The following is a 27,686-nucleotide window of genomic DNA, read 5'->3' on the forward strand; positions in this document are numbered from 1 at the left end:
TGTGTGTGTGTGTGGATGACATCTGAGTGTGTGTGTCCTCGCCAGCCAGAGGAGCGGGGAGTGTGGGGGGGTGCCTGGCTGGGGCTGGGCTGGGGGGTGGAGGCAGGGGAAGGGGCTGTCGCAAGGACTGAGAGAGGAGTGGAGTTCTGGAGGAATGTTTACCAGACACTGAGAGAGCCCAGAGGGACAGCGCCCAGAGCCAGGATAGAGAGCCGCACAGCCTCCCTGCCTCGCTGGCCCAAGATTCGGGGTGCAGCCCTCGGGGCCCCTTCCCCCTCCTCAGCCTCCCTCCGGGGCCCCTTTAAGACCGGGCTGGTCCTCTCCTCCCCGAGTTAACCCCTCCAAGCCCAGGTGGCCCCCTGGGCTCCGGCCCGGTGGGCGGAGGCAGAGGGGGAGCCAGGGGCCAGGGGCGGGGAAAGGGTTGCCCAAAGTCTGGGAGGGAGAATAGGAGGCTGGGGAGCAAGGAAGGCGGCCGCTGAGCAGAGCCGGCGAGGGGGCCCCCGCCGTGGCAGGCGGGCAGTGCCGAATCCGGGGAGCCCGGAGCTGGGGGGGAGGGCCGGGGACAGCCCGGCCCTGCCCCCTCCCCCGCAGGGTGCCCAGCAACTTCTGAGGAAAGTTTGGCATCGTTTGCGCGGTGCCCCGAGGATGGGCAGGGTCCTGCTGGCCTGGTGCTTGGCGCTGTGCTGCTGGGAGTGCGCGGCCCCCAAGGGTGAGTGATGGAGGTCTGTCGGGGAGGACCACCCGGGGCTGGGCTGGGGCAGGAGGGAGCAGAGTGGGGGTGTATGGCAGGTGTTGGGGGGAGTCTGGGCTGGCTCGAGGAGCGTCTTTGGGACAGCAGAGAGGGAGACAGGGAGGCACCGAGTCAAACGGAGAGAGGCCAGGGAGAGAAAGGGGCTCAGAGAGGAACTGGACAAGAAACAGAAACTGGGAGGGTCAGAGACGGAAAGAGGTGGACACAGAGGGAGATAGAGAGACAGAAAAGCTGGGGGCCAGAGTGGGGCTGGACTTGACTCGGGGAGCCTTAGGGAGAGGGGCTGAGCTGGGGGCTGCCCCGGAAGGAATCTTCCAGAAAGGAGTACGAAGTCAGGCAGTGTGATGAGGAGGGCTCCGGAGCTCTAGGGGAAAACCCTCGTCACTGTCACCCCCCCCACTTGTCCTTACCCCATCACTGTCTGCTCCATTTCTGGGGTGGGGGTCTCTGGTGCTGGTTCTAGCTCCACCATCTCTGTAGGGTTTCATTTCTCTGTCCCGGTCTCCGACTTTCTCTCTCCCTACTTTCTAGGTGTCTTTATAATGTCTCTCTATCTCTGTCTCTGTCTCTCTCTCTGTTTGCCTCGGTGTCTCTCCTCCAACATTTTTCCCGTCTCAGGGGTATCTCTGTCCTCATCTCTCATCCTCTGTGTCTCTCCCTCTCTCTCTCCTCTCCCTCCCCACCTCTTTTTCTTCCGCACCATCCACCAGCCCGATCTGTCAAGTCTCTAGAGACCCTAAGGGTGGGGGGGCAGGGGCTGGCCCTACCAGGCAGTCTGGGGCGTGGGAGGCTGCCAGATCCCCGGCCTACTTCCCAACCGACCAAGGGTCGGGGCCCCTAGGAAGGATGGAGGCCGGACCCCAGTCCCCTGGGAAGGCTCCCATCCTCCCCCAAAGCCTCCACCCTCCACCCCCCCACCCCCACCCCCCCGCTGAGGTCACTTTACAACTATGTGGGCCTAAGGGCCTGGCAGGCTGGGAGGAAAGCAGGGGTTCCTAAGCTAACTATTCCCCATCTCCCCCAGGCGCACAGGCTGAGGCAGACCCCTTTGTGGGGAGTCCAAGGAATATCACCGGTGCCCGGGGACTCATGGGGGCCCTTCAGTGCGAGCTCCAGGTTCAGGGGGAGCCCCCCGAGGTGACCTGGCTTCGGGACGGACAGACACTAGAACTGGCGGACAGTACCCAGACCCAGGTGCCCCTCGGTGAAGACGGGCAGGATGACTGGAAAGTGGTCAGCCAACTCAGGTGCCCAGCCTCCCCCTGACCAGCCGCATCCCTCCTGATCCCTGTCCCCCCACCCCCGGCCTCCATCCCATGGTGGCTGAAAAATTATGGGCGGGAGCCCCACCTGGGCTGGAACCCCAGTGAAGCCCCTCGTTGGCTGTGTGGCTTGGAGCATGTGATGTAACCCTGGGTTTCACTTTCCTCTTCTGTAAAACGAGTTAATAATAGTACCCACTTCTTAGCTCTGAGGAGTTTCTAGGCCAGACCCCCCCCCCTTTCAGTTCTGATGACCCCCGCCCAGTGTCCAGCACAGACCCTGAACCTTTCTGTCTCTCCTCTTGCCCTGTTAGAATCTCCTCCCTGCAGCTCTCGGACGCGGGGAGGTACCAGTGTGCCGTGGTCCTGGGAGGAAAGACCTTCATATCCCAGCCTGGCTACGTTGGGCTGGAGGGTGAGCCCTGGGCACAGAGGTCGTGGGCAGGCAGGAAACCGGAGTGGTCAGAGGGTGCTGGAGAATTCAGGGGACATGCAACCTGGGAGTGTCAGAGACCCTTAGCGGGTCGGGAAGCTGGGGAGTCTCAGAATTACTGGGGGCAGGCCTGGGTGAGATGATATGTCCTGGGGGAGAAAACATCTTGGGGGCTGTGACATGTCCTAGGGTCAACACGGTTGGGGTAGGACATTCTGGGGATCGGAGGTACAACTTAACTCTCTCCCCAACCCCTGGGGGCCTCGCTTTCCTCACTGGGATTCAGAAGTCCCGTGGGTCAGATGCTGGTGGGGGAGTCAGGTATTGGGATCGTGTGTTCTTGGGGTAGAGGCCTGAGGGGTTGGACATCTGAAGCAAGTTCGGGTGTCCTGAGAGCTCAGATCTAGGGGTCAAAGAATCTGCAGCCGCAACATCCTAGCAGTGAGTTAGACACCTGGGGGGCTCAGAGGGACCTCAGCAACTACCACGTCCCCAGGCCTGCCTTACTTCCTGGAGGAGCCTGAGGACAGGACTGTGGCCGCCAACACCCCCTTCAACCTGAGCTGCCGGGCCCAGGGACCCCCAGAGCCTGTGGACCTACTCTGGCTCCGGGACGCTGTCCCCCTGTCTCTAGCCACGAGCCATGGCCCCCAGCAAACGCTTCGAGTTCCAGGTAAGTCTGGGGATGTGCTCAGCCTAGAGGGCCAGGCAGGATGGGAATGGGGAGCAAGGGAGGCTTTTGTGCCCCTGTGTGAGTGTCTGCCTGTCCCTCTGTCCATTGTTTCTTTCTGTCCCTCTCTCTCTCTCTCTCTCTTTGAGTTTCTCTGTCTCTGCATCTCTGTCCATATCTATCCCCTCGTTTCTCTCTCTATGCTTTCTCTGTCTCTTTCTGTCCCTCTGTCCTCTGACTCTCTGTTTCTCTGTCTCTTTCTGCTTCTCTGTATGTGTCTATCTCCCTGTCCCTCTGTCTCTCTTCATTTCCCCCAGCCTATCTGAATAGAATTCTTTGTCCCGGGTTTCCTCTAGCTGTCCCATGGCCCAAATGTGTGTGTGGGCCTGATGCCCCTTTGTCAGCCCTTGACCCCAAGCCGGGCACCGGAAGCAACCAGGCCCTCCTCTCCTCCACCTCCTTCAACCTGCCCACTTCTGTATTGGAAGAGCTTCCCTGGGGGGACAGAGCTGAAAGCAGAGAAAGAGGAGAAAGTGGAAGACAGAGAAGGACAGTTACAGGGAGAGAGAGAGAGAGAATGAGAGACACAGGAAGGGACAGACCACGGAGGTAACCTAAGATGGAGAGAGACAGGACAGGGAGGTCTGAGGGACAGCAAAAAGTCTCTTAGCTTCAGGGTGACCATCCCCTTCTGCACCACAGAGATGGGGCAGGACCTAGCTTGGGATCACAGAACGGTCCAGCGCTAGGACCCCTGGACACAGAGGTTTCTGCCTCAATGAGGAAGGAGGGATGGAGGAACACAGCCGGGGGAGATCAGTCAGAGGGAGGCAGCTGGACCCTGGAGGGCATCAGCTTCCAGCAACCCCAACCCGCGACCTCCATCTGCTGGGATTGGGGGAGGGGAACTCTGCCTGAGGGTCTCCCGGGCTAAAGGGAGGTGTCCACATTCTCAACATTCCGGGGGCCCTGAGTGTGCAAGGAAGAGGTTGGTGAGCATGCCAGCCCCTAGAGGGGTGACTCAGGCCCCGTGGCTCTGGGGTCTGAGTCAGCCTGGTGGGACCCTGGAGATGGGAAGGGAGAGGGGGATGGGCCACCCAGCCCAGCCCAGGAAGAACTTGGGGGTGGGGGGGTGGGGGCAACAGGCGTGAGAGGACCTGTGTGTGTTTCAGTGTGTATGTGAGGTCTGGCTGTGTATGTATCCATGTCCCTCTGGATCTGGGTCTCAGTGTGTCTGTCAGCATCATCCTCCTTATTGGGTTGTGCGTGCTTTAGGGAAGGCCAGCTTATATGGTGTTTAGTGTGTGTGTGTGTGTAAGAATACCAGTGTCAGCCTGGTGTCTGTCCTCCTTTGCGTTTGTGTGTTCCCAGCTGTGACTCACTGCGTGAAGGTGGGGTGTGTCTGTGGGGGGGGCAGGGGAGATGGCAGAGTGAGGGGAGGCAGTGTTTTGTGGCGATTTTCCATACAGCTCCTTGTGGAGAAGTGACAGTGTCCCCTCACAGGTGTTCATCTATGGGTGTGAGTGTGTCTTGGTGTGGGCACCTGTTTGCTGGTGGAGGCAGGATGTATCAGCGGACGACTTGGTGTTCCTCGGTGTGTTTCCACCGACCGTGACTGTCCGTGTGTATTTGTGTCCTTGCGTGTCTCTGTGGTTTCCGTGTCTAGGTCCCAAGGTGAGGGTGTTGGTCTGTGACTCTCACATGGACCCCATATCTGCGTGTGTGTGTGTGTGTGTGTGAGAGAGAGAGAGAGAGAGAGATTCACAGCAGGCAGTAACGACTCGCTCCTGCTTCTGTCCTGTCGCCCCTTGTATCAACCCCAGCCCTGATTGTCTCTCGGTAGATAGACTTACCAACCACTGTGTGTGTGTGTGTGTGTGTGTTCCACCCCTAGGCTCATGGCAGCTTTGTGTCCCCATCAGTGTTTACACAAGAGTGTGTTTTTGTATAGTCTGCATCTCCGTAACTGTCCGAAGCAACCTGAGTGTCCAGCTGTGTTTGTTTGCAAGCAAGTCAGCATTAACCTTATTCATGTCCCGGTGCGTGTCTGTTGGGCCACTTCAACCTCAAGGTCTGTGTGTTGCTCGGTGTGTGTATTTCAGCCCGCGGGGCTGGGTGTTGGTCGGTTTCAGCGGGGGCAGGATGTTGCGTTGCTGGGTGTTCGCAGCCCACGAACCCATGGTTGGTTGTGTGTTTATGCTTGTGGACATGTATGTGTTTCTTTGTGTATGTATGTGTATCAGTGTCGCCCCTGTGTGTAGATACCCGCAAGTCACTGGGTGGATATTGGTGTCACTGCGCGTTTGCGACAACATCGGCCCCTAATGTAGCTTAGCCAGTGCCCCGTTTTCTGCTTTTGGGCCAGCAACGGCCCCTGTGTGTTAAGTGTGATTCATCGTGTGTGCGCGAGGGTGGGGGTTGGTGCTGTGTCAAGGCATTCTGTCCGTTTGTGTGTGTCCGTCCCTCCATCTGACTCAGGGCGTGCCCCCGCTCCTTCCATCCCTCTGATTCCCTCGGAAAAAGCGCGGGGGCGGGGGGAGGAGGAGCGGGAGCGGAGAGAGAGAGGGACAGCGCATCTGGAAAGCACATCTGGAGTGGGCCCGCTCCCGTCGCGGAGGGAGAGCCCGCTGGAGGGGAGGCGGGCGTCCCAGGCCCCTCCACCCCTGCTCTGCTCGTCCTCAAGGTGCGCGCTGAGGCCAAGGACGGGGGATCCTGGGCCGCGCGCGCCCCCGGCCGCCGCCGGAAGTGCCGGAGCGGGAGGGGGGCGCCCCGGTGACTCACGCGGGGGCAGGAATGCTGCGGTCGGAACAGGACCCGACTCCAGAACTCCCTCCCGCCCCGGGGCTCCTCGGGCGGGCAGCGCCAGCCCCCGCGCGGTGACCCTGGCGGGCCCCCACGTGCCAGGTGGCTGGACGGGACCCAGGCGCCCGCCCCCTCCGGCAGCCGGCCCGGGGCCGTCCTGCCCCTCCCCCGCCGGCGGGGGCTGCGGCGGGGCACCTGACCTTGGCTGCGAGCTGCCGCCCGGGCAGCGGCGCTGGGGAGCTTCCCTGCCCACCCCCTTCCGGCCTCGGCCGACTTTCCTTCATTCCACTCCCTCTGCCGACTGAGGAAAGGAAACTTTGTGTCTGCGGGTAGACGGTGCTGGTGGTGGGAACACGCACAAGCCTGCAACATCCCTAGACACGCACAGAACTGCGGTCACACGTGCAGACGCAAGACTTGGTCCTCTTACGTCCTGTCACCCACACACTGTGTGTGTGTCTGTATTTCCCTGTGTGTGCGTCTCCGGGTGTTGTATAGCTGCGTGTGCGGTGTGTGTGTGTCTGTGTTTGTCTCTCTACTTGTGTCTTTGTGCGTGTGTGTGTCTGCCTGTGTACCCACCACCACAACACTGGGGAGGGGAGGCAATCTACCCCCAGACACCCAGAAATGCTCAAGACACATACTGGGGAGCTTGGGTGGCTCAGTGAAGCGTCTGCCTTCGGCTCAGGTCACGATCTCAGGGTCCTGGGGTCTATCCCTACTTGGGGCTCCCTGCCCTCTCTCTCTCTCTCTCAAATAAATAAATCTAAAAAAAAAAAAAAAGACATATTAAGTCACTTACCCGTGGAATTACACAGGCTCATATTTCTACATACATACCCAGAAACACTCGTGGATACGCAAAGGCATACATATAAAGTCATTCACTCATTTAACAAGCATTTATGGAGCACCTACTGTGTGCAAGGCCATCGTGGGCCCTGGGGCATACAGCAGGGGACAGAACAGACAGAAACCCCAGCCTTCCTGGAGCTGACATACAGCGGAGTTGACAACCAGTGAGCAAGACATACAGGTAACAGGTAAAGTATGTTGTGACGAGAAGAGCCAAAGAGGAAAAGTAAAGCTGGGGAGAAGTTAGACATGGATGTGAGGTCCTGGCTCTGAACAGGGCAGCCGGGGACAGAGTGACAGAGAAGGTGGGGTCTGAGTCCCAAATGTGAAGGAGGACGGGAGGGAGCCATGTGCACATCTGTGGCAAGACAGAGAGGACAGAAATGCAAAGTTCCCAAGATGGGAATGTATCTGATGCCTGAGTTCCAGAAACACCCAGGGGCCAATGGCTGGGCGGGGGGCGGGGGAAGGGGGACAGGGGTTGGTAGGAGCTGAGCTTAGAGCTTATAAAGGAGCAAACACCTTAGCTTGACACACACCCAGGAGGGCCTGTTTCTTAAGTGTGTGTCTACTAGGGATACATGCTTCTACGTGTGTCTGTGTGGGTCAGTGTGATCGTGTCTGTGTTTGTGCAAGTATGTGATTGTGTGTGTGTGTGCATGTGGATGTCTGTGTGTGTGCCTGTGTGTGTCTGCATGTGTGTGTGTCTGTGTGGTGGGGCATTAGGATTGAGGCCACCAGCCTGTTCTTGTGGCTGGGGATGGAGGCCTGTGTTCCCAACTCATCCCGTCCCCTTCAAGCAGGTGCCCGTGTGGGCCGCACTGATTGTCAGGCAGGGCATGGTGGGAGGTGGCCCAGCATGGCCTGGGAAACCCTCCTTCCCCTCTCTGACACTGGGCCTCTCCTTCTATGACTCCCAGGCTTGAACAAGACGTCTTCTTTCTCCTGTGAAGCCCATAACGCCAAGGGGGTCACCACATCCCGCACGGCCACCATCACAGGTGACAGGAAAGGGAGCTGGGGAGCTGGGTGTCAGAGGGTGTGGGGTCTGGGCCAAAGGTTAGAGCTGGGGTAGAGGGCAGGGGGGCTGGGGGGGAGGAGCTTTGGGCAAAGGCCCCCCCCCAGGGTCAGTCCCTCCCCTCATCTCTCCACAGTGCTCCCCCAGCGGCCTCGTGACCTCCACCTGGTTTCCCGCCAGCCCACAGAGCTGGAGGCGGCTTGGACCCCAGGCCTGAGCGGCATCTACCCCCTCACGCACTGCACCCTGCAGGTGAGACCTCAGACTTTGCTCAGCCCTCCTTCCGCCACACGTAAGCCGCCAGCCCCATCCTGGGAAACCAGCCCTTCCCAGCCATTCCTGCGTTGAGAGGCAGTAGGAGCCTCGAGTGATGCCAGATGTCCTGGCTTCGAATCCTGACTCCGCCAGCAGTGGCTGCGGGAGCTTGGGCCCGTGGTTAACCTCACTGGACCTCAGTCCTCTCATCTGTAAAATGGGCAGATAAGCTTGTTGTAAGAATTCAATGAGTGAATGCCAGGAGCAACCTTAAAATAGTATCTGGAACACAGGAAATGCATAATAAACTATCAGCTGTTTTAACTTTTATTCTTTTTTTAGGATTAGTAATATTGACTCTGGCCAGAGTGGGAATCCTGAGACAGCAGGGCTCAGAGCCATCTCTGTCACCACCGGGTACCCACAGCCCCGTGCTTCTCCCATCCCAGCCCTGATCACTCTGGGTTGTCACTGTCTGGGGGTGAGTCTGTCTCCCCACCGGACTGGGAGCTCTGGGAGGGCTGGTCCTGGCCTGTCTCAGTTGCCACTGGGTCCTCACGATTACCCAGCGCAGAGTCAGACCTAGAGTAGGACACGTTTGCTGGAGGAGACCTGAAATGCTCTAGACCCAGCCTTGGGCACCAAAGTCGTATCTATTCTACGCTAAGAAAAACAAACGCAGATCTCTGAATACGAGACCCAGTCCTGGCCTGAAGTTCTTTGAGATTTGGAAGTTGGAGTGAGGGTGGGACAGTGCCTGCCACGACAGATGACAATAATTAGTAATGACCAGCTTTTATGGAGCGTCAACTCTGTGCTGGGCCTTATGTGGTGGCTTTATGCACACCCCTTTGTGTGTTCATGGAGCAGGGTCTGTGGAGACACCCGCTTTCCAGATGAAGAAACTAAGGCTCAAGAGTAGTTAAACAACCTGGCCAAGATCGCAGCCGGGAAGTGGCCGAGGTGGGATTCGAATCCTCGTCTCCCCAAACCCAACCAGCCCCCCTCACCTCCTTAGAGACCATTCAGAGCCAGCGCTTGATTAAGTAAGAGCTGTCATTCTGGTAATTACGTGCCCTGGACATTATCTCATCCACTTGTCATTTTAACCCTAGAAAATAATCTGCAAACCTTCCCGTTTCCGAGGTAGGGAACTGAGGCCCAGAGAGGGGAAATGACGTGCCCTCCCCACGGGCTTAAAAGGATAAAACTGATTCAATCCCCAAGGCTGGGCCCACTTGGGAGACCTCAAATGCCAGGTCAGGCATCAGATGTTCCCCCCCCACCACCCACATGCGTCCAGTGCCCAAAAAAAGCAGAAGTGTGACCTCTTACTTCTCCAGGGCTCACTTCCTGCTGTGCTTGGCCTGGGGCAGGAGGGTTCAAATGGGAGGGTCACAGGGAAAAGAGAAGTGAGAGTGAGCACCAGGAGGCTGACTGTCTGGACCTAGGTCCCTGTGTCCCCTTTGTCCCAGCAGAGGTTCCCCTTCTCATCTGTCACTGCAGGTCAGAGAGCAGGCATGGGACAGCTCCCCCAGCTCCCCCATCCTGTTACCCACCATCTGCCCATGCCCTCCCAGGCCTCGTGGTGGGATCCTCTCCCCACAGGGGTCTGTGTGACTTTGGGCAAGCTGCTGAACCTCTCTGGGCCTCTGTTTCCTCATCTGTAAAATGGGAATGAAAAAAGAAGGTGACCTCAGAGGGTGGCAGTAAAAAGGCTGTGGGTTCATCCAGGATTGCACTTGCCACGGTGCATGATACAGAGTCGGCACTCGAGAAATGTTAACTGTTGATAGACTGTGCACACCCACTTACGTGCGGCATGTCATTAAGCCTCACACCCTGCCAGGTAGGGGCTCTTGGATGCCCGTTTTCCAGAGATAGGAATGGAGACTTAGAGAAGTAAAGACACCCACTCTAGGTCACACAACAAATGCTACCCAAGCCAGGACGTGGATATCCAAGATCCTTTGGGTGCACACCCATAAGCAGTAAACTCCCTCCGAACACGCGGTGTGGCGGTGTGGTTGGGTCTCTGGGCTGCTTCGCAGGGGCTGGGGGCGGGGCGGGGACCGGCAGCGTCTTTGCGGTGTGGAGCTGTGATGTGTGGCTGTAGAGGGTTTGTGGTTCTGTGTGGCAGGGCTGTAGAGATGTCTTCCCCCGCTGTGGCCCCTGCCATGCTGATCGTGCTGTTCCCAGGGACCAGGCGAGCGTCCCAGGTTGGGACGCTGTGTAGGACATGCAGTTTGACCCTTGCAGCCCGGCAACCTCTCACGCACACACACACAATAATAACAATAAACACTCCGTGTGCACCAGCTCTTCTAAACGCTTACAAGCATCAATTCAGTCAACCTGCAAGTTAGGGAGCCATTGTTATTATCCCATTTAACAGATGAGGAAACTAAGGCAGAGTGCTAGGGTCTGGTAGAGGCTGGAACTGAACCCCAGATCCAGCATCTCTGTGTAGCACTAAGCTCCACTGCCTCTCTGAACAGAGGAGAAATATTGTTACTATCGCCGATGTTCTTTTTTTTTTTTTTAAGATTTTTATTTATTTCTTTGAGAGAGAGAGAGTGAGCACAAGCAGGGGGGAGGGGCAGAGGGAGAGGGAGAAGCAGGCTCCCCGCTGAGTGTGGAGCCTTACGTGGGGCTTGATCCCAGGACCCTGAGATCATGACCTGAGCCGAAGGCAGATGCTTAACCGACTGAGCCACCCAGGCGCCCCAAGGCAAAAGTTTTGAAGACAGGTTAGGGTTTAGTTTCCAGCTTCATCAGTGACAAGCTGGTGACCTTGGGCAAGTGATTCCATCTCTCTGAGACTCACTGTCCTCATCTGTAAGTGGGGATGCACACGGTACCCACACACAGGGCTGAGGTCAGGGTCAAATGAGTTTTCAGATGTGTAAAGGGCTTTTCTTTTTTATTCAGATATACATGATGTGCATAATCTTTGGTGTACTCCTAGATTGTTAAACATGAATATTCACCCATGTCACTACCCTCCAGATCACCACCCACCAGCTCCCCCCAAGGATCCCTCAGCTCCCAGAGGTGCCCACTCTTCTGACTTCTCTTGTAAGATTTTGCTTTGCCTGTGGTTGAATGTCATTGTCATTTTATCGGTGCTGACCACCTGCCATGTGCTGTGCAGCTTGTCCGACATCCAGCCTTTAGGTAGTCCTGGAAGGCATTCACTCCTCCAAGTGCGCATGTTCCAGATGAGGAAACAGGCTCAAAGAGGGAAAGTCTTGCCAGAGGTGGCTTTTGCAAGTGATGACAGAGCCACATCGTGCAACTGGGGGGTCTTCTCGCTTTGCCAACGTAGGTGCCCATGTTACACCAGCATGGAGCTTATACACACACATGCACCCTTGCGAAGTTGTATTATCACCCTGGGACCACCACCACCGACTTGTGTGACCCCCTCTTGAGATTTCATGGCTGTCCTTTACTCACGCCCCATCCCTCTCCCCAGGCTGTGCTGTCAGATGATGGGGTGGGCGTCTGGCTGGGAGAGCCAGACCCCCCAGAGGAGCCTCTCACCTTGCAAGCGTCCGTTCCCCCTCACCGACTTCGGCTGGGTAGCCTCCATCCTCACACTCCTTATCACATCCGGCTGGCCTGTATCAGTAGTCAGGGCCCCTCACCCTGGACCCACTGGCTTCCTGTGGAGACACCAGAGGGAGGTAAGAAGGGGCTGGTGTGAGGCAGACGTTGCTGCTCGCCTCAGTGCCACCCCGAGCATCTCCTATCACCCATTGACCCCTTGTGGCCTCAGGCCTTCCCGCCCAGCCCCAGACTCCTCAGTGTGGCCCACTGGCATCTCTCCCAGTCCTCTTCCCTATGCTTCCGCTCATGGGAGGCCTGCACGAGGTGCCCACGCTCATGCCCTTTGCACCCTGTCCCCGCTTCCTGGGAACAGGGGAGGGGGTCAGGAAGAGGTGGGGGTGCCAGCTTCCCCTCTCCCCTGTCCTCCAGTGCCCCTGGGCCCCCCCGAGAATGTTAGCGCTATGCGGAATGGGAGCCAAGCCCTCGTGCGTTGGCAGGAGCCAAGGGCGCCCCTGCAGGGCACCCTGTTGGGGTACCGGCTGGCCTATCGAGGCCAGGACACCCCCGAGGTGGGTGCTGCTGGCGGGGCTGGGGCGGAATGGCTGGGAGGAGGGAGATGGGGAGGGGATGGCAAGGCAGACAGGACAGTGGTGCGGGTTGGGGTAGTATGAGATCATACTGCACCTAGGAGAGCACATTCTGGAGGCTTAAGGGGTCCGGGGAAGTTCTACGATTCCATAGCAGATCATCGTAGAACATCTTGAAGAACTGGTGACTTTTCCTAATGGGCGCAAAGGTGGTCTTGGAGCTAGCAGCACCCTGGGTTGGAGAGATGGGGTGGGAAAGGGGGTGGGGGGTTAGGAGGGGGTAGAGGAGTGTGGGTCGAAAGATGAGGGTTCAGTCTCTCCCTTGCTAGCACTTGACGATGGGCGATAAATGAGGCAAAGCCCCGGTCCTGGTGGAGCTGATGGTGGAGCGGGAGTGGGGATGGAGAATGGAGGTAGGGGTGATGGCAAGGGATGAAGCTTAGGAGGAGGTAGGGGGCAGGGGCTGCGGGGGAAGTGGGGGCTTTGAGAAAGATGGGGACTTGAGGCTGAGGGTGAAGTCTTAAGAGTTAGGGGCGGGTGGGGGGGCTCTACCCTGATGCTACATCCGGACGTCCTAGGTGCTCATGGACATAGGGCTAAAAAGAGAGGTGACCCTGGAGCTGCGGGGAGACGGGACTGTCCCCAACCTGACGGTGTGTGTGGCAGCCTACACTGCCGCTGGGGATGGACCCTGGAGCCTCCCTGTGCCCCTAGAGCCCTGGCGCCCAGGTAACTCCACGGCCTTGTTCAGCCCTCTTCAACCAATTCACAAGGACCCTGTCTCGCGCAGATACCCCTGACTTGCTCCCTGTACCTTTCAGCGTTACTTACCCCAATCTAGGCTCTTTTCCCACCCGGAAGCTTAATGGGAGCCTCACCCATTAAGACACCAGTCTTACCCTCTCTGAGTATGTCCTGCCTCTGTCCTTTCTCCTCACAGGACAAGGACAACCAGTCCACCAGCTGGGTAAGGCTTCGCACCCTCTCTCCTCCCTCCTTTCCCTCAACGCCCACTGAGGACCCCATCACCACAAACATACCCATTGCCATGGCTTTCATGTTTCTCAAACTCATCGCTCTAATCTTCTACTTCTTGGGTTTGTGTGGTCCTTGTTGGAGTTACCTGGAATGGCCCCACACATTGTAGGTACTCAATGAATGGTGGATGGATGGATGGATGGATGGATGGATGTGGGATGGATGGATGGATGGATGGATGGATGGATGTGGGATGGATGGATGGATGGATGGATGGATGGATGGATGGATGTGGGATGGATGGATGGGCAGACAGATGAATTATCCCCTTCAAATCCATGCCTCTCAAATATTTCTCCAGCAATTCTCAAACATTCCTTCTACACCCATTGTACCCTCCTAGTACTATTACAGCTCACCTCTTGTAACTCTACCTTAGGTATTCTTTACGTGCCTTCCTGCATTTCTTTGCATACCCTTTCCACACTAATCCCAGCCTCCTTTCCCTTTCATCCTATTACAGTCCTTTGTTCCTCACCCATGCCTCCAAAACCCAGTGCACACCCGCAATTCTCATTCACAGACTCTGCATACTTTTCACACCCTCACCATATATCCCACATTACAAATACTGGGAAGCTTTGGGTTGACACTATCCCACACTCTTCAGTTCTCCTTGTACACCCATTGATACTCCTCACCCCTCGCCAATCATAACCCATTCCCACTCTGTACCCACCCACACCAAACTCCTGGTACACTCAGCATGTACCCATTCCCACCTTTTTACACACCATTTCAGCCCATCCCATGCCCACACTCCCCTCACACCAGTTACATCTTTATTAAATCACTACTCACTACTTGTACCCAAAACTCCTTGACTACTCCTCACTCACATACCCCAAACTCCTTGAACACTCATTGACATTCTGTGCACCCTTCTTTGCATATGTATTTCTCTCCCATCCTTCGCTTTATGGAAACCCCTCCATCATTAGCATACACTCCTCAAGACCGTTCCTTGGCCATTTGTCCACAAGTCTCATACTCTTTGCGCACGCCCCACACACCCGTCCTACACTCCACGAATTCTCTCCCCCGCCCACCTGTTTTCCACACCTCAGTCCATCTCCTTGGATAAGTGAATGCACCCTACCACATGCCTCATTAGATATTTCCACATCTGTCTCCCTCTAACATCACATCTTTGGGGCCTGGGGAGCAGGATCCAGGGCTTCCCCCATGACCTGTGTGCCATACTCCCTGACAGTGAGTGAGCCCCCAGCCCCTGCCTTCTCATGGCCCTGGTGGTATGTACTGCTGGGAGCAGTTGTGGCCGCCGGCTGTGTCCTCATCTTGGCCCTGTTCCTCGTCCACCGGCGGAAGAAGGAGACCCGCTATGGGTAAGTTGGAACTACGTAAATAGGGAGGCTTGTGTGGACTGGGATGGAGAGGCTGGAGTCAGGGAGACCATGAGGAGGCTGGTGTGGGACAAGAGATTTCCAAGAATCAGAATGAGATCAAGGGTCTGGGTGATGGATGGAAGGCAGAGGGTAGAAATCCAAGACATGCTCAGCAAATAAATGATGGAGGGGAGGGCGGGCAGGGCTTGGGGTTAGGGTGGTGTTCACTTTCACTGCTATCAGAAGGAGGGGGGTGCCCCTGGTTCTGCCCTGCCCTCACCTCTGCCCATTCTCCCCAGAGAGGTCTTTGAACCAACAGTGGAGAGGGGTGAGCTGGTGGTCAGGTACCGTGTTCGCAAGTCCTACAGTCGCCGGACCACTGAAGCCACCCGTAAGTGAACCTCACTCCTCCCCGCCCTGGTGGGGGGATGACGAGTGTAGAGATTGGGGCCTGCTGGGCTTCTGTTGATGCATGAACCAAAAGTTTCCAAAAACCTTGGAATGCTAGGACGTTAGAACCACAGACCCTAAGAACAACAGAACTGTGAAACCACACAGACCCTTAGAATAATAGGGTCTTAGACAAAAAAATCATAGACCAAATCTCAGAGCCACATGATCCTAGAACAATGTAATGATGATGATGATAAATATAACGATGATGGCAATGAAGAGGACAGGATGGTAGGATGAGTGTGAAGCCAGTGATGATAGCCAACCCTAGCACTTCCTATGTGACAGGTGCTACACATGTCATTTAATTGAATCCTCACGACAACCCAATGAGGTAGGTACGTCACCCCACCCCCCACTTCATAGACGAGGAAGCTATGGCAAAAGAGTGGTTAAGTAACTTCCTCAAGACCACACAGCTTGCAAGTTGGACAGCTGGGCTTCAAAACCAGGTCATTTTGCTCTGAAGTCCATCCTTGAACTGCCTCTTGGAATTATAGAATGTTAGAGAGAGAGAGTCAGTCTTGGATGAAACAATCACAGGCTCAATACCTTAGATCCTTAAGATCTTGAAAACCACAGGCTCTTAGAACTCTAGACTCTCTCTAAGGCTGTGGAGTTATGGAGGGTCCCAGCTCTGAAGGGACCTCAGAGGCCACCTCGTCAAATGTCTTCATCTTTCCAGCTGGGAAAGCTTAAATCCAGAAGGAAAGGGACAGAGTGATGTCTCTCCCCAGCACACCGTGAGAAGGCTGCCGGGGCCCCCGGGAAATATCAGAAGGGGCTGGGAAAGACATTTATTTAAGAGGAGCAAGAATAGGAAACAAGGAGGGTGCCTGGGTGGCTCAGTTGGTTAGGCGACTACCTTCGGCTCAGGTCATGATCCTGGAGTCCCGGGATCGAGTCCCGCATCGGGCTCCCTGCTCGGCAGGGAGCCTGCTTCTCCCTCTGACCCTCCCCCCTCTCATGTGCTTTCTCTCTCTCATTCTCTCTGTCTCAAATAAATAAATAAAATCTTAAACAAACAAACAAACAAAAAAAAGAATAGGAAACAAGGAGGTCATGGTGCTCTAGTAGAGTAACGTGCAGCTGAGGTTCTCATAGTGTGAGTGGGGTCCCAGTGGGCCCCTGAGACCTCTGCAGGGGGTCCATGAGGTCAAAACTATTTTCATAATAATTACAAGATGTTATTTGCCCTTTTACACTCCCGTTCTCTCACACGTGTTCCGTGGAGTTTTCCAGAAGCTCTCTAATACGTGATGATGTCATCACTCTGTTGGTTGACGAATTCGTGCTCGTTTTTTCTTGTGTTTGAAAGATCTATCCATTTTAACTTGGAATACACTAAGTGTTGATCTATATAAGCCCCCTGAATGAAAGCTCTTTGCCGTCCTCAGTAATTTTAAGAATGTGAAGGGGTCCTGAAGTTTGAGAACTGTTGCTATAGGGCAATGAAAATAAATTACAACTACGCATGATGGGGCACCTGGGTGGCTCAGTTGTTAAGCATCTGCCTTCGGCTCAGGTCATGATCCCAGGGTCCTGGGATTGAGCCCCACATCGGGTTCCCTGCTCCGCGGGAAGCCTGCTTCTCCCTCTCCCATTCCCCCTGCTTGTGTTCCCTCTCTCGCTGTGTCTCTCTCTGTCAAATAAACAAATAAAATCTTTAAAAAAAAAAACAACAACTACGCACGAGAGCTACATTATGGCTGTCTCATAGACACCGTGTTGAGTGAAAGAAGCCAGACACAAAAGAGAACATAGTATATGATTCCACATTGATAATAATATCTCCAAACAGAGAAGGCCAATCTATGGTAAGAGAAATCAGGAAGGTGGCCACACTTGAGAGGGCAGGTCATGGTCTGTTCTTGACCTGGGTGCTAGTTACACTGTTGTCTTTGCTTTGTAAAAATCCACTGAGTTGGGGCGCCTGGGTGGCTCCATTGGTTGAGCGTCCAACTCTTGGTTTCGGCTCAGGTCATGATCTCATGGGTCCTGAGATCAAGCCCTGTGTGGGGATCCCCGCTCATCGGGGAGTCTGCTTGAAGATTCCCTCCTTCTGCCCCTCCCCACCCCACTCGCATGCACACTCTCTGTAGAATAAATAAATCTTTTTAAAAAGTTGGGGGTGGGGAGCACCTGGGTGGCTCAGTCTGTTAAGCAGCCAACTCTTGATTTCAGCTCAAGTCATGATCTCAGAGTTGTGAGATTGAGCCCCGTGTTGGGCTCCACGCTCAGCAGGGAGTCTGCTTGGAATTCTCTCTCTCCCTCTCTCTCTGCCCCTCCTCCCGATCTCGCATGTGGGAGTGTGTGTGCTCTCTCTCTCTCTCTCTCTCTCAGAAAGAAATCCCTGAGCTGCTCCCTTATGATTTGTGCAAATTATAATTCAATAAAAAGTTGCTAAAAATATTTTTAGCAACTGGTATGGCAGAACACTGACTAATCGGGGTGCCCAGTGGTGCAAGATTATGTTCCAGGCTCCAACCCTTCAGCTGCTGGTTTGGGAGAAGATTCAGGGGGTCTACAGGAGGAGCTAGGGTGGGATGTGTGCTCAGGGCAGTAGCTGGTTTTGAATGAATACAGAAGTATTTCAGTACAATAATGGGCACATCCCTCTTGACATCCAAATGTCTTCTGAGTGTCAGCCCTGCTCCATGGCTCTGTCCACCTCCCCCTCCCCCCCCATGCAGTGAACAGCCTGGGCATCAGTGAAGAGCTGAAGGAGAAGCTTCGGGATGTGATGGTAGACCGGCATAAGGTGGCCCTGGGGAAGACGCTGGGAGAAGGTGAGTCTGCCCCATCTCCCCCAGCACATTCCCCTGAACCATGAAGTCCTTCACTTCCCCACCCATACCCAGTCACAGGAAATCAAGAAATGCAGTCCCCACAAGCCCCCCTGAGGTCAGTGTCTCCCTCCGGTCCCCCGCAGGAGAATTTGGAGCCGTGATGGAGGGCCAGCTCAACCAGGATGACTCCATCCTCAAGGTGGCTGTGAAGACAATGAAGAGTGAGTCTGAGCTTGCATGTCCGCTCAGATGGGACCTCCACCCCCTAACCCTAGGCCTTTTCCCTATGCCCCTAACTAGGCAGGAGAGCAGAAAAGCGGGTAGCAAATTAGCCCTGCCACAGAATCTCGGGGTTTCCAGACAGGAAGTGGAGTCCATGCTAGGTACTTCGAGAGAAGGAATTTAATATGGGGAGGTTTACTACAAAGGTGCAGGAATGACTGGGAGCAGTGAGGATGGAGATTAGCGGGAGCAGCACGTTACTTCCACCCCAAGGCGTGAAGGGCAGAAGGAGGAAGTGGTGTTACCAGAGCCCACAGCCAGGGACTCCTGGTGGGATTTGGGATTGCAGATTTAGAGGCTGCCTTGTGGGAGCTCGAAACACACAGCCACCATTGAGGCAATGCTGGAAGTAGTAAGGGACAGGGTGAAATACCCTGACTTCTCCTTCTCCGCCCACCCCCCTGCCGGTCTCCCATTGGTGGTTCCCATTGGCAAACTCCAACAGGAAAACAGTATGAAAGGGGGCCTGGGAAATGTAGTTTTTGGGGACCAGCCCCCTGTGATACCTAACAGAACAGGGGAAGGTCTGGAACGAGGCACACCTGGCTTCATCATTTATCAGCTGTGTGATCTCAGGTAAATGACTCTCCCTCCCTGAGCTGCATTTCTTCATCTGGAAAAAAAAGAATCATAATATTCTTACCTCCTAGGGTGAGCTGAAGCACTTAATGCTAGGGGTGGTATGTAGTATGTGCAATTAATGTGGACTGCGACTATATTATTTACGTGGTCAGAGAGGGTGGGAGCCAGTCTAGGGCCACACAGCACAGGAAGTCCAGGGCCAAGTCCTTTCCATACAGGGAAGAGGCATTGAGGGTCAGGCTGCAGCTGGTGGTGAGGGAAGAAGGATCCTTTCTCTCAATCACTGGGGCGAAAAGCTTGGGTTATGGAGTCATCAGTGTCTCCCCATTCATTCATTATTGAGCACTTCTTATGTCCCCAGTTACGCTCTCCACCTAGGTTTGAGTCCCAGCTGTGTGACCTTGGGTGACTTGCTTTGCCTCTATGAGCCACTGTCCCGAGTTATAAAAGGAGTAATCGTATGGATCCCCAGGGAAGCAGCCTAGCATGGTGTGTGTACCTGGACCTCAGAGCTGGCCCACCTGGCTTTCACTTCTGCCTCTCCCACTTGCAAGTTGTGTGTGCTCTTAGGCAGATTCCTTAACCATTTCATGCCTTGGTTTCCCCATCGTTAAAACAGGGAGAATAATAGTTGCCCGTCAGAGGGTTAAATGAGTTAATATATGTATATATAAAGTGCTGAGTGCAGCACCAGGTACTTAGTAATCATTTTGATGAAGATGATGATGATGATGAAGGAGAGGAGGGGAGGAAGAGTCCTCCCTCCCCTCCTCTCCTCCTTATCCACCTTCCTCTCTCCCCCAAGTTGCCATCTGTACAAGGTCGGAGCTGGAGGATTTCCTGAGTGAAGCCGTCTGCATGAAGGAATTTGACCACCCCAACGTCATGAGGCTCATTGGTGAGGGAGGGGCAGGTTTAAGGAGTCCCCAGGCTCCATGGAGGCCACTCCAGAAGGAAGACCCCTCCCTCTGGCACTGGGAAGATCAAACTTCCAGGCTCCCTGCTCCCCGCCCTCCCTCAGAGTCAGCAAGCTCTCCCCCCTCCTTCTTTCCCTCAGCTTGGAATGTGACCTCTGACCTTTCCCAGAAATAGCTGAGGTCCCCAGGAGGGCTCTGGAAACTTCCCTGGGAACAGTGCTGGAAATGGCTTCTCTGAAGCTTGGTCCTTGCCACCGCCCCCACCCCCAACAATTTGGAAACGAGATTTGAGGGGGAGGGAGAGACAGAGCTGAGGGAGGGGATGGCTTCCCCTCCTGCCCAGCTGGAGTGACAGGGCTGCCTGGGGGGGGGGGGGGCAGGTGTCTGTTTCCAGGGTTCCGAACGAGAGGGCTTCCCAGCACCCGTGGTCATCTTACCTTTCATGAAACATGGAGACCTGCACAGTTTCCTTCTCTATTCCCGGCTCGGGGACCAGCCAGTGGTGAGGGACATTTACTTGTCTGGTTCGCAGGTACTAATTGAGCACCCGTCAGGTACCCAGCCCCGCTCAGACACTGGGAAGACCATGGTGACAAGAGCTTGCTCTCATGGAGTCGTCTGCCAGTGAGGGCACCAGGAAATAAATAAGTTAACAAAAAAATGAGCAAGAGAACTTTAAGTGCTAGGAAGGAAAGAGAGTCAGATGAACCACAGAGAAGCCAGGCAGTTAGTTTGGGTGGACAGAGAAGGTCTTACTGAGGAGGTGACCTTGAAGGAAGAGCCAACTGGCAGGAAGTGGGGAGATCGGCAGGGGAGGGGGGGCGGGGAAGCAGTCCTGGCAGAGGGCACAGCACACAGGCAAAGGCTTAGAGGCCGAAACAAGCATAGTTTGTCTGAAAACCAGAAAGGAGACCCCTGGCTGGAGCGTAGGTAGCACGTCCAGGGCAAGGACAGTAAGAGATCAGCTTGGATGGGAAGGCAGGAGGGGATTATATAGGGCCTTGTCGGAAAAAGGTTGGATTTAATGCTCGGAGCCATGGGAAGCCACTGCAGAGCAGAGATAGGAACACACAGGAAAGGAATGAGAGAGGAGGAATGGATCTCAGGGACTCTGCTGACCTCTACCGCCCCCAGTTCCTGCCCACTCAGATGCTGGTGAAGTTCATGGCAGACATTGCCAGTGGCATGGAGTATCTGAGTACCAAGAGATTCATACACCGAGACCTGGCCGCCAGGAACTGCATGTGAGTGCTGAGCCTTCCACAGACCCCCCCGCCCCCCGCTGTCCGCTCCTCAGGGGAGCTGCATCCCTCCTTTCAGGATGGAAGAGGGGTCTAGACACACGTACCCCTCAGGCAGGCCAGAACCCAGGACTGGGATAGAGAGGTCAGCAAGGGGATTGGAGAAGCCTTCCTGGAGGAGGGGGACCTGGAACTGAGATCCTGGAGGGGTATTTGGATGTGGAGAGAGGAGAGGCAAGAGGGTGGGCTCAGTGGGTGGCATGAGGTGAACAAGGGGGCCGAGATGACCAATGACAGTGGGGACATTGAAAGCCTCATCTCTGTCCCCCTCCATGCTGAGTGTCTTGCCTGGGGCTGCCCGTAGGGAGGGGCCACATCGAATAAGGGGAGCAGACACCCTCCCCACACCGCCCAGCTGACAGACATGCCAGAAAATAGGCCAGACTTAGGTGAGGATGGTGCATGTATATATAAACACAGGCTTCGACTATTAGTTTCATTACAATATGAACTCAGAAACTGGAGCTGGAGAATCGGAATCTTCTTCAAGATGTGTAAACGTTCGCAACTCTTGGGAATATGAACGTTTCTTTGTTTTCCCCCAATTCTTCATGTGGAAAGTTAAAAGCCTTGTACAGTGGATGCCCATACACCATCCTGGTGGAGATTATGCCATATTTGTCCTCTCTTCTCTGTCCTTCTCTCTTTCCTCAACCACTTCAAAGCGAGTTGCCAAGGTGGCAATGCCAGACCCCTAAATCTTCAGTACGTATCTCCTAAGAATGAGATGTAAATGATTACAGTTCTATTGTCACACCTAAGAAGATTAACCATAATTCTGCAACATAACTTCATATCCATCCAATCCATATTCAAATTCAGTTGTCCTCCGAAATGTCTTTTAGGGCTGTTTCTTTTTTGCCCCAAATCAGGATCTATTCAAGGTCCCCCCCACTACATTTGGTTGCTATGCCCCTTTGGGGCTTTTTAATCTGGAATAGCGTCCCCCATCACCACTTTTTTTTTAAGATTTATTCATTGAGAGAAAGTGTGTGCGTACGTGCCGGGGGAGGGGCAGAAGGGGAGGGAGAGGGATAAGCAGACTCTGCACTGAGTGTGGAGCCCTACAAGGGGCTCAAAGCAGGGCTCGATCTCAGGACCCTGAGATCATGACCTGAGCTGAAACCAAGAGTCGGACACTTAACTGACTGAGCCACCCAGGTGCCGTGCCCCCTTTAATATTTTTACAGCATATTCTTTTGGAAGAGACCATGCCTGTTGTCTTGTAGGATATGACATATATGTCTGTTTCCTTGTGGTGGCATTTGCCTCGTTCCTCTGTTCCCTGTATTTCCTGTTAAGTGGAAAATGTATGTAAAGGCTTCAGTAGATTCAGTCAAAATGGAACTTCCTTTCCTTCTGCAACTTGGGCTGATCCTAGGCAAGCCCCCTATGAAATAATGACACTGAAAATCAGAGTAGACAACCCACTGTAATGCACCTGTTGCTTTTTTGTTAAGTTAAAATATTGAGGGGTGCCTGGCTGGCTCAGTCAGTGGAGTGTGCGACTCTTGGTCGCCAGGTTGTGATTTTGAGCCCCATGTTGAGTGTAGAGATAACTTAAAAAAAAATTTAGGGGGTGCCTGGCTGGCTCAGTGAGTAGAGCATGCAACTCTTGATCTCGGGTCGTTGAGTTCAAGCTGCACATTGGGCATGGAGCCTACTTAAAAAATAAATAAATAAAATCTTTTTTTTTAAGAAAGTTCTTGGGGCACCTGGGTGGCTTAGTCAGTTAAGCATCCAACTCTTGATTTCAGCTCAGGTCATGATCTCAGGGTTGTGAGATGGAGCCCCACGTTAGGCTCTGTGCTGAGTGTGGAGCATGCTTAAGATTCTCTCTCTCCCACTGCCCCAACTCTCCCTTAAAAAATAAACAAAAGAAAAGGAAAAAAAAAAGTTCTTTGAAAAAAAAAATTGGAATACTTCCTTACCTAGTTGGCAACTGGCCACTACCCCAAGCCTCCCACCCTCTTCACAGCCACCAGCCTGGATGCCTAAGCATCACTCTTCTCTGCCTCCCTGCCATGATCCTCCAGACCTTCCCTGGACCCAGCAGTTGAAGGGTAACTCCTGCCATATGAGGGGCCTCTGGGGTCTCTTCTGATTGGCCACTGCCCAAGCCCATCACCCTGGCTAGAACTCATCGATTCTTAAAAAAATAGAATCCCAGAAACTCAGATGCAAAAATTAGAGAATCTTCTATTAAAGCACAAAAGCAAGCAAAAGCAATCCATGCTGTTAGAAGTGAAGATTGTGGGGGTGCCTTAGTGGCTCAGTCGGTTAAGTGTCTGATTCTTGGTTTCGGCTCAGGTCATGATCTCATGGGTGGTGGGATCAAGCCCCACATCCCACATCCTGGCTCCGTGCTCAGCAGGAAGTCTGCTTGAAGATTCTCTCCCTCTGCCCCTCCCCCCCAAATAAATAAATAAATAAACAAATAAAAGAAGAAAGGAAGATTATGGCTTCCCTTGGAGGGCTAGGAAGGAGGACTGGTAATGTAATGTGTTTCTTTCTCATACTTAAAAAAAAAAATCAATGTATATTTTACATACACTAAGACACACCTTATGTGTGCAGCTTAATGAATGTTTACTTGTCTATAGACTCATGTAAACAACCAGTACTGGATCAAAATAAAGAACATTTCTAGGCCCTGGCAGGCTCCCTAATGGACTTCCCAGTCACTGCCGCAAGAGAAAACCCTTATTCTGGACTTGAGTCACCTGTTCTTAAATGTCATGTAAATAGAATCATGCAGTTTGTACTCCTTTGTGTCTGGTTTCTTTTGCTCAGTGTGATGTTTTTGAGTTTAGCCCATGTCTCTGTACATATTGGTTAGTTCCTTCTTTTTCTGTGCTCTGTGGTATTCCTTATCCAGATGATGTCCCACGATGTTGTTTCTTAATCTGGGTGCTAGTTACATGGGTGTGTTTGTGAAACTTCATATGGAGGGAACAAGACACGACACATTTCCCTTCAGTCTGGGGTTGACAGATCCTCACCCCCAAGGAGGACAGCCAGAGCGGGAGATGGAGATGTGTCTGAGAGGGAGGGCAGGCTTCCTGATGGAGGGGGCAGTGCGATCATCCCGTTCCTCTCCCCATTCTGGGCAGGCTGAATGAGAACATGTCCGTGTGTGTGGCGGACTTCGGGCTCTCCAAGAAGATCTACAATGGGGACTACTACCGTCAGGGACGCATCGCCAAGATGCCAGTCAAGTGGATCGCCATCGAGAGCCTGGCTGACCGTGTCTACACCAGCAAGAGCGATGTGGTAGGTGCCTCCCTGACAGGAGAGGGGGTCAGTGACCTGTTTGTCTCACACTGCAGCTGGGAAGCACAGGGGCCTAACTGCAGGGGTTAGGCACGTTTGGGCGTGTGGTGGGCATCTGTGAACGGTGGTGTGGACACACTGGGGAGATGTACAGGTCCACGTGTGCATGGTGGCAGGTTCATACGAGGGACGTGTAGACAGTTTAGGTTGGGAGAGGCGGTGGTATGTATATGTGTGTACAGCCAGGGTGTGGAGGGTGACACACGAGACCCTGTGTCTGTGAAGTGTGTAAATGTGTGCGTGGATGAGCATGTCTGTACGTGCACAGAAGAGACCTCTGTCAGCATGTCCCTGCGCCGGCGTTGCTGTGAAGAGCTATGAGACACCTGCTAAGGTAGCTGCGGACACGTGCGCACATAAATGTGGGTGTACCCATGAACCCATGTGTTTGGGGGTGTCTTTGTGCAGGAGAGACCCTCTAATTCTCTCCCCTTTGCCCCCCACAGTGGTCCTTCGGGGTGACGATGTGGGAGATTGCCACACGGGGCCAAACCCCATATCCCGGAGTGGAGAACAGCGAGATTTATGACTACCTGTGTCAGGGAAACCGGCTGAAGCAGCCTGTGGGCTGTCTGGATGGACTGTGAGGATCCTCAGGACCCCACCCTGCCCCCTGCCCCATCCCAGATTTCACTCCAAAACCCTGAGCACCCCACATGGCCTCAACTCTCTAAAACCTGCACAGAACCCCTCAGACTGTTGAGGAAGCCACGCTGAGACCCCACCTCCCAAATTCTAATTCACCCCAGACTTCTGAGCTCCTGCACTTCCCCAATGCTCTTCAACACCGAGGACCCTCTGCCAGCCCTCCAGTTTGCCATCTTAAGCTTCTCCAAACTCACGGGTCTCCTCTGAGATATCCTCAGGATCCTTTAGGACAGAGCTTATCAAACTTTGCTGTCTCACAGCACACAGAGGAGAGCAGAATGTTCATCCAGCGCTTTGAGGGCAAAGTCTGCTCTAGCAAACCCTCACTAGAACACCACCCGATACCCAGAGAGCCTCCCCAAGACCCTTTCCAGCTCCTGAGTGTCCCAGGATCCCCCTTCGGAAACTCTTGAGAATTCCCAAATCCCAATGGAAGCCCCCAAACTGCTCATGATTCCTTCCAGTTCCATGAAATGCCCCCAAACTCCCAGAATGCTCCCCTTCTGAGCTCCTGCTCAGTCTCCCACCCCTCACTTTGCTGCCGTAGGTATGCCCTGATGTCCCGGTGCTGGGAGCTAAACCCCCGTGACCGGCCAAGTTTCTCAGAGCTTCGGGAAGATCTGGAGAACACGCTGAAGGCCCTGCCCCCTGCCCAGGAGCCTGACGAAATCCTCTATGTCAACATGGATGAGGGGGGGGGTCATCCTGAACCACTTGGAGCTGCTGGAGGAGCTGACCCCCCAACCCAGCCTGACCCTAAGGATTCCTGCAGTTGCCTCACCGCGGCTGAGGTCCATCCTGCTGGACGCTATGTCCTCTGCCCTTCTACAGCCCCTGGCCCCACCCTGCCCGCCGACAGGAGCTCCCCAGCTCCCCCAGGGCAGGAGGATGGAGCCTGAGACAACACTCCACCGGGGACTCCCTCTCAGGACCCAAGCTAGGCACTGCCACTGGGGGAGCCTCCCCCCCAACTATTTCCCCACTCCAGGCCTCACCCCCAACTACAGCCTTCTCTTCCTACCTATTCCGCTTCCATCCCAGACAGATCCTCTCTCTTCTCCATGCCTTAGTGTCCCCAGGTGTAAAAGGAAGGGGTTGGGCTGCAATCCCTAGGGGTCCTCCCAGTTCTAGCATTCCAAGATTCTGGATTCTAAGGTTGAAAGGGTCTAGATGCAAAGGTTTGAGGTTTCAAAGATGCTATTAGTCTTCAGCTCTAAGGACCTAAAATCCCAAAGTCTCTAATTCTAAAGTGCTGAGGTTCCAGACATGGAAGTTGCAAGGCCTATATTCTAAGGCTCTGAGAGTCTGTGACTCGAGATTTTTCTGGTTCCAGAATTCTTGATACAGCCCGCAAGATTTTAGGTTCTGAAGCTCTAAGATTCTAGTTCTAGGATCTAAGGCTCTATGATTCTAGGTTTTGTTATTCTAGGGTTCTGAGTCCTTAGCGTATAAGATTCTAGATTCTACAATTCTAGACACGGAGGTTTTAAGGCCTAATGTTCTAAAATTTGAAGTTGTAAGCCTCTTAGACTGTAAATCCTTGGGCTATAAGACTCTACATCATAAGGCTTCAAGATTTTATCTTCTCAAGTTCTAAGTAATGGTTAATTATAAGTTCTAAGGCTTTATGATCCTTCAAACTCTTATTATGAGATTCTGGATCCTAAAGAGCTAAGATTCTAGAATCTGCAATTGAAAAGTTCTAAGAGTCTAAAGATGGAGGTTCGAAGGTCTAATGTTCTATGATGGGATGTTCTAAGACTTAGTCTAAGAACCTAGATTCTGTGTCTAAGATTCTAGACCATATGCTTCAAGATTCTAGATTATTAAACTCTAAGATTCTACTGTTGTTCTGTTCTGTGTTCCAAGACACTCTAGACTATTGGTCCAAGATTCTGGATCCTTAGCATCTAAGGTATAAGACTACAGTTAGTTGTAACTAGCTAGATACCAAAGTTCTAATCATTTCTAATGTTGGACACATTTAGGTTCTACGCTGCGTTCTGCCTTTCTAGGGTTTTAGTTAAGCGTCCAAGAATCCACAGTTCTAAGTCTTAAGATCCTAGGCACTGTAGTTCTACGATTCAAACGTTGTCAGATTCTAAAGGTCTACAGGTCTAGAATTCCAGGGTATGATTCCAAGGTTCTAATCTTATAGTATTCTGTGTGACTCTCCCCTTCTGAGCCACCTCTGCTTCCTCCTCCCCTCATGTGGGGGCATGCCTCCTCTCAAGCCTGTGCAGTAATGCATTAGGGATGCCTCCTTTCCCCAGGAGACAATTTCCCTCCTTTTGGTCCATGCTGCCCCCCTGAGCCAATCCCTCAAGCCCCCTTGTACAGAGGTGTGGACTCTGGCACCTCTAGAGGGGCTCAGATCACATAAAACTTTATAACCACACTTCTGTCTCCTCTTGTTTCCACTCAGCTGTCATGTGGCCCCTCTCCCTGGCAGCTCCGTTTCCCCATCAGTAAAAAGAAGGGTTTGGTGGGGTCTAGGAGTTCTCCCTTTACAAAGAGGGTAGAAGTGAGCATACCCGTAAACAACCTAGACAAAAAGACACGAAACAAACACAGACTGTCTGAGATCCCTAGTGAGGAACAGGCAGTTAGATACTCAGTGTCAGAGACACTCTCCTCCCCACCCCAAAGTAACAGACCCATTAGGACATACTCAGGCACTTTGCCACAAATAAGAGACACTGAAATTCAGACACAAATAGTAACAGACGGGAAAAATGACATAGATACAAACATATTTACAAACATCTGAGAGGCAGATATTCACCAGGAATAGGAAGAAACTAGAGTAACA

At 53.7% G+C, this 27,686-nt stretch overlaps 1 protein-coding gene across 1 annotated transcript; it reads left to right on the top strand.

Annotated features, from left to right (window-relative positions):
* Nucleotides 1–357: 357 nt before the first annotated feature.
* On the top strand, nt 358–27,272 carry AXL (AXL receptor tyrosine kinase). The gene is made up of 20 exons (XM_045891583.2): nt 358–709; nt 1,776–1,998; nt 2,328–2,428; nt 2,943–3,119; nt 7,694–7,774; nt 7,928–8,043; nt 11,525–11,735; nt 12,028–12,167; nt 12,764–12,914; nt 13,126–13,152; nt 14,437–14,569; nt 14,869–14,960; nt 17,716–17,811; nt 17,955–18,032; nt 19,481–19,573; nt 19,973–20,094; nt 20,727–20,836; nt 24,007–24,166; nt 24,673–24,809; nt 25,422–27,272. The coding sequence occupies exons 1-20, from the start codon at nt 646–648 to the stop codon at nt 25,771–25,773; spliced, it is 2,664 nt and encodes an 887-aa protein (XP_045747539.1). The 5' UTR covers nt 358–645; the 3' UTR covers nt 25,774–27,272.
* Nucleotides 27,273–27,686: the final 414 nt, after the last annotated feature.

Source organism: Mirounga angustirostris, unplaced genomic scaffold (genome assembly GCF_029215605.1).
Source record: "Mirounga angustirostris isolate CCGP_5_RB_7025 unplaced genomic scaffold, mMirAng1.0.hap1 SCAF_16, whole genome shotgun sequence".
NCBI lineage: Eukaryota > Metazoa > Chordata > Mammalia > Carnivora > Phocidae > Mirounga > Mirounga angustirostris.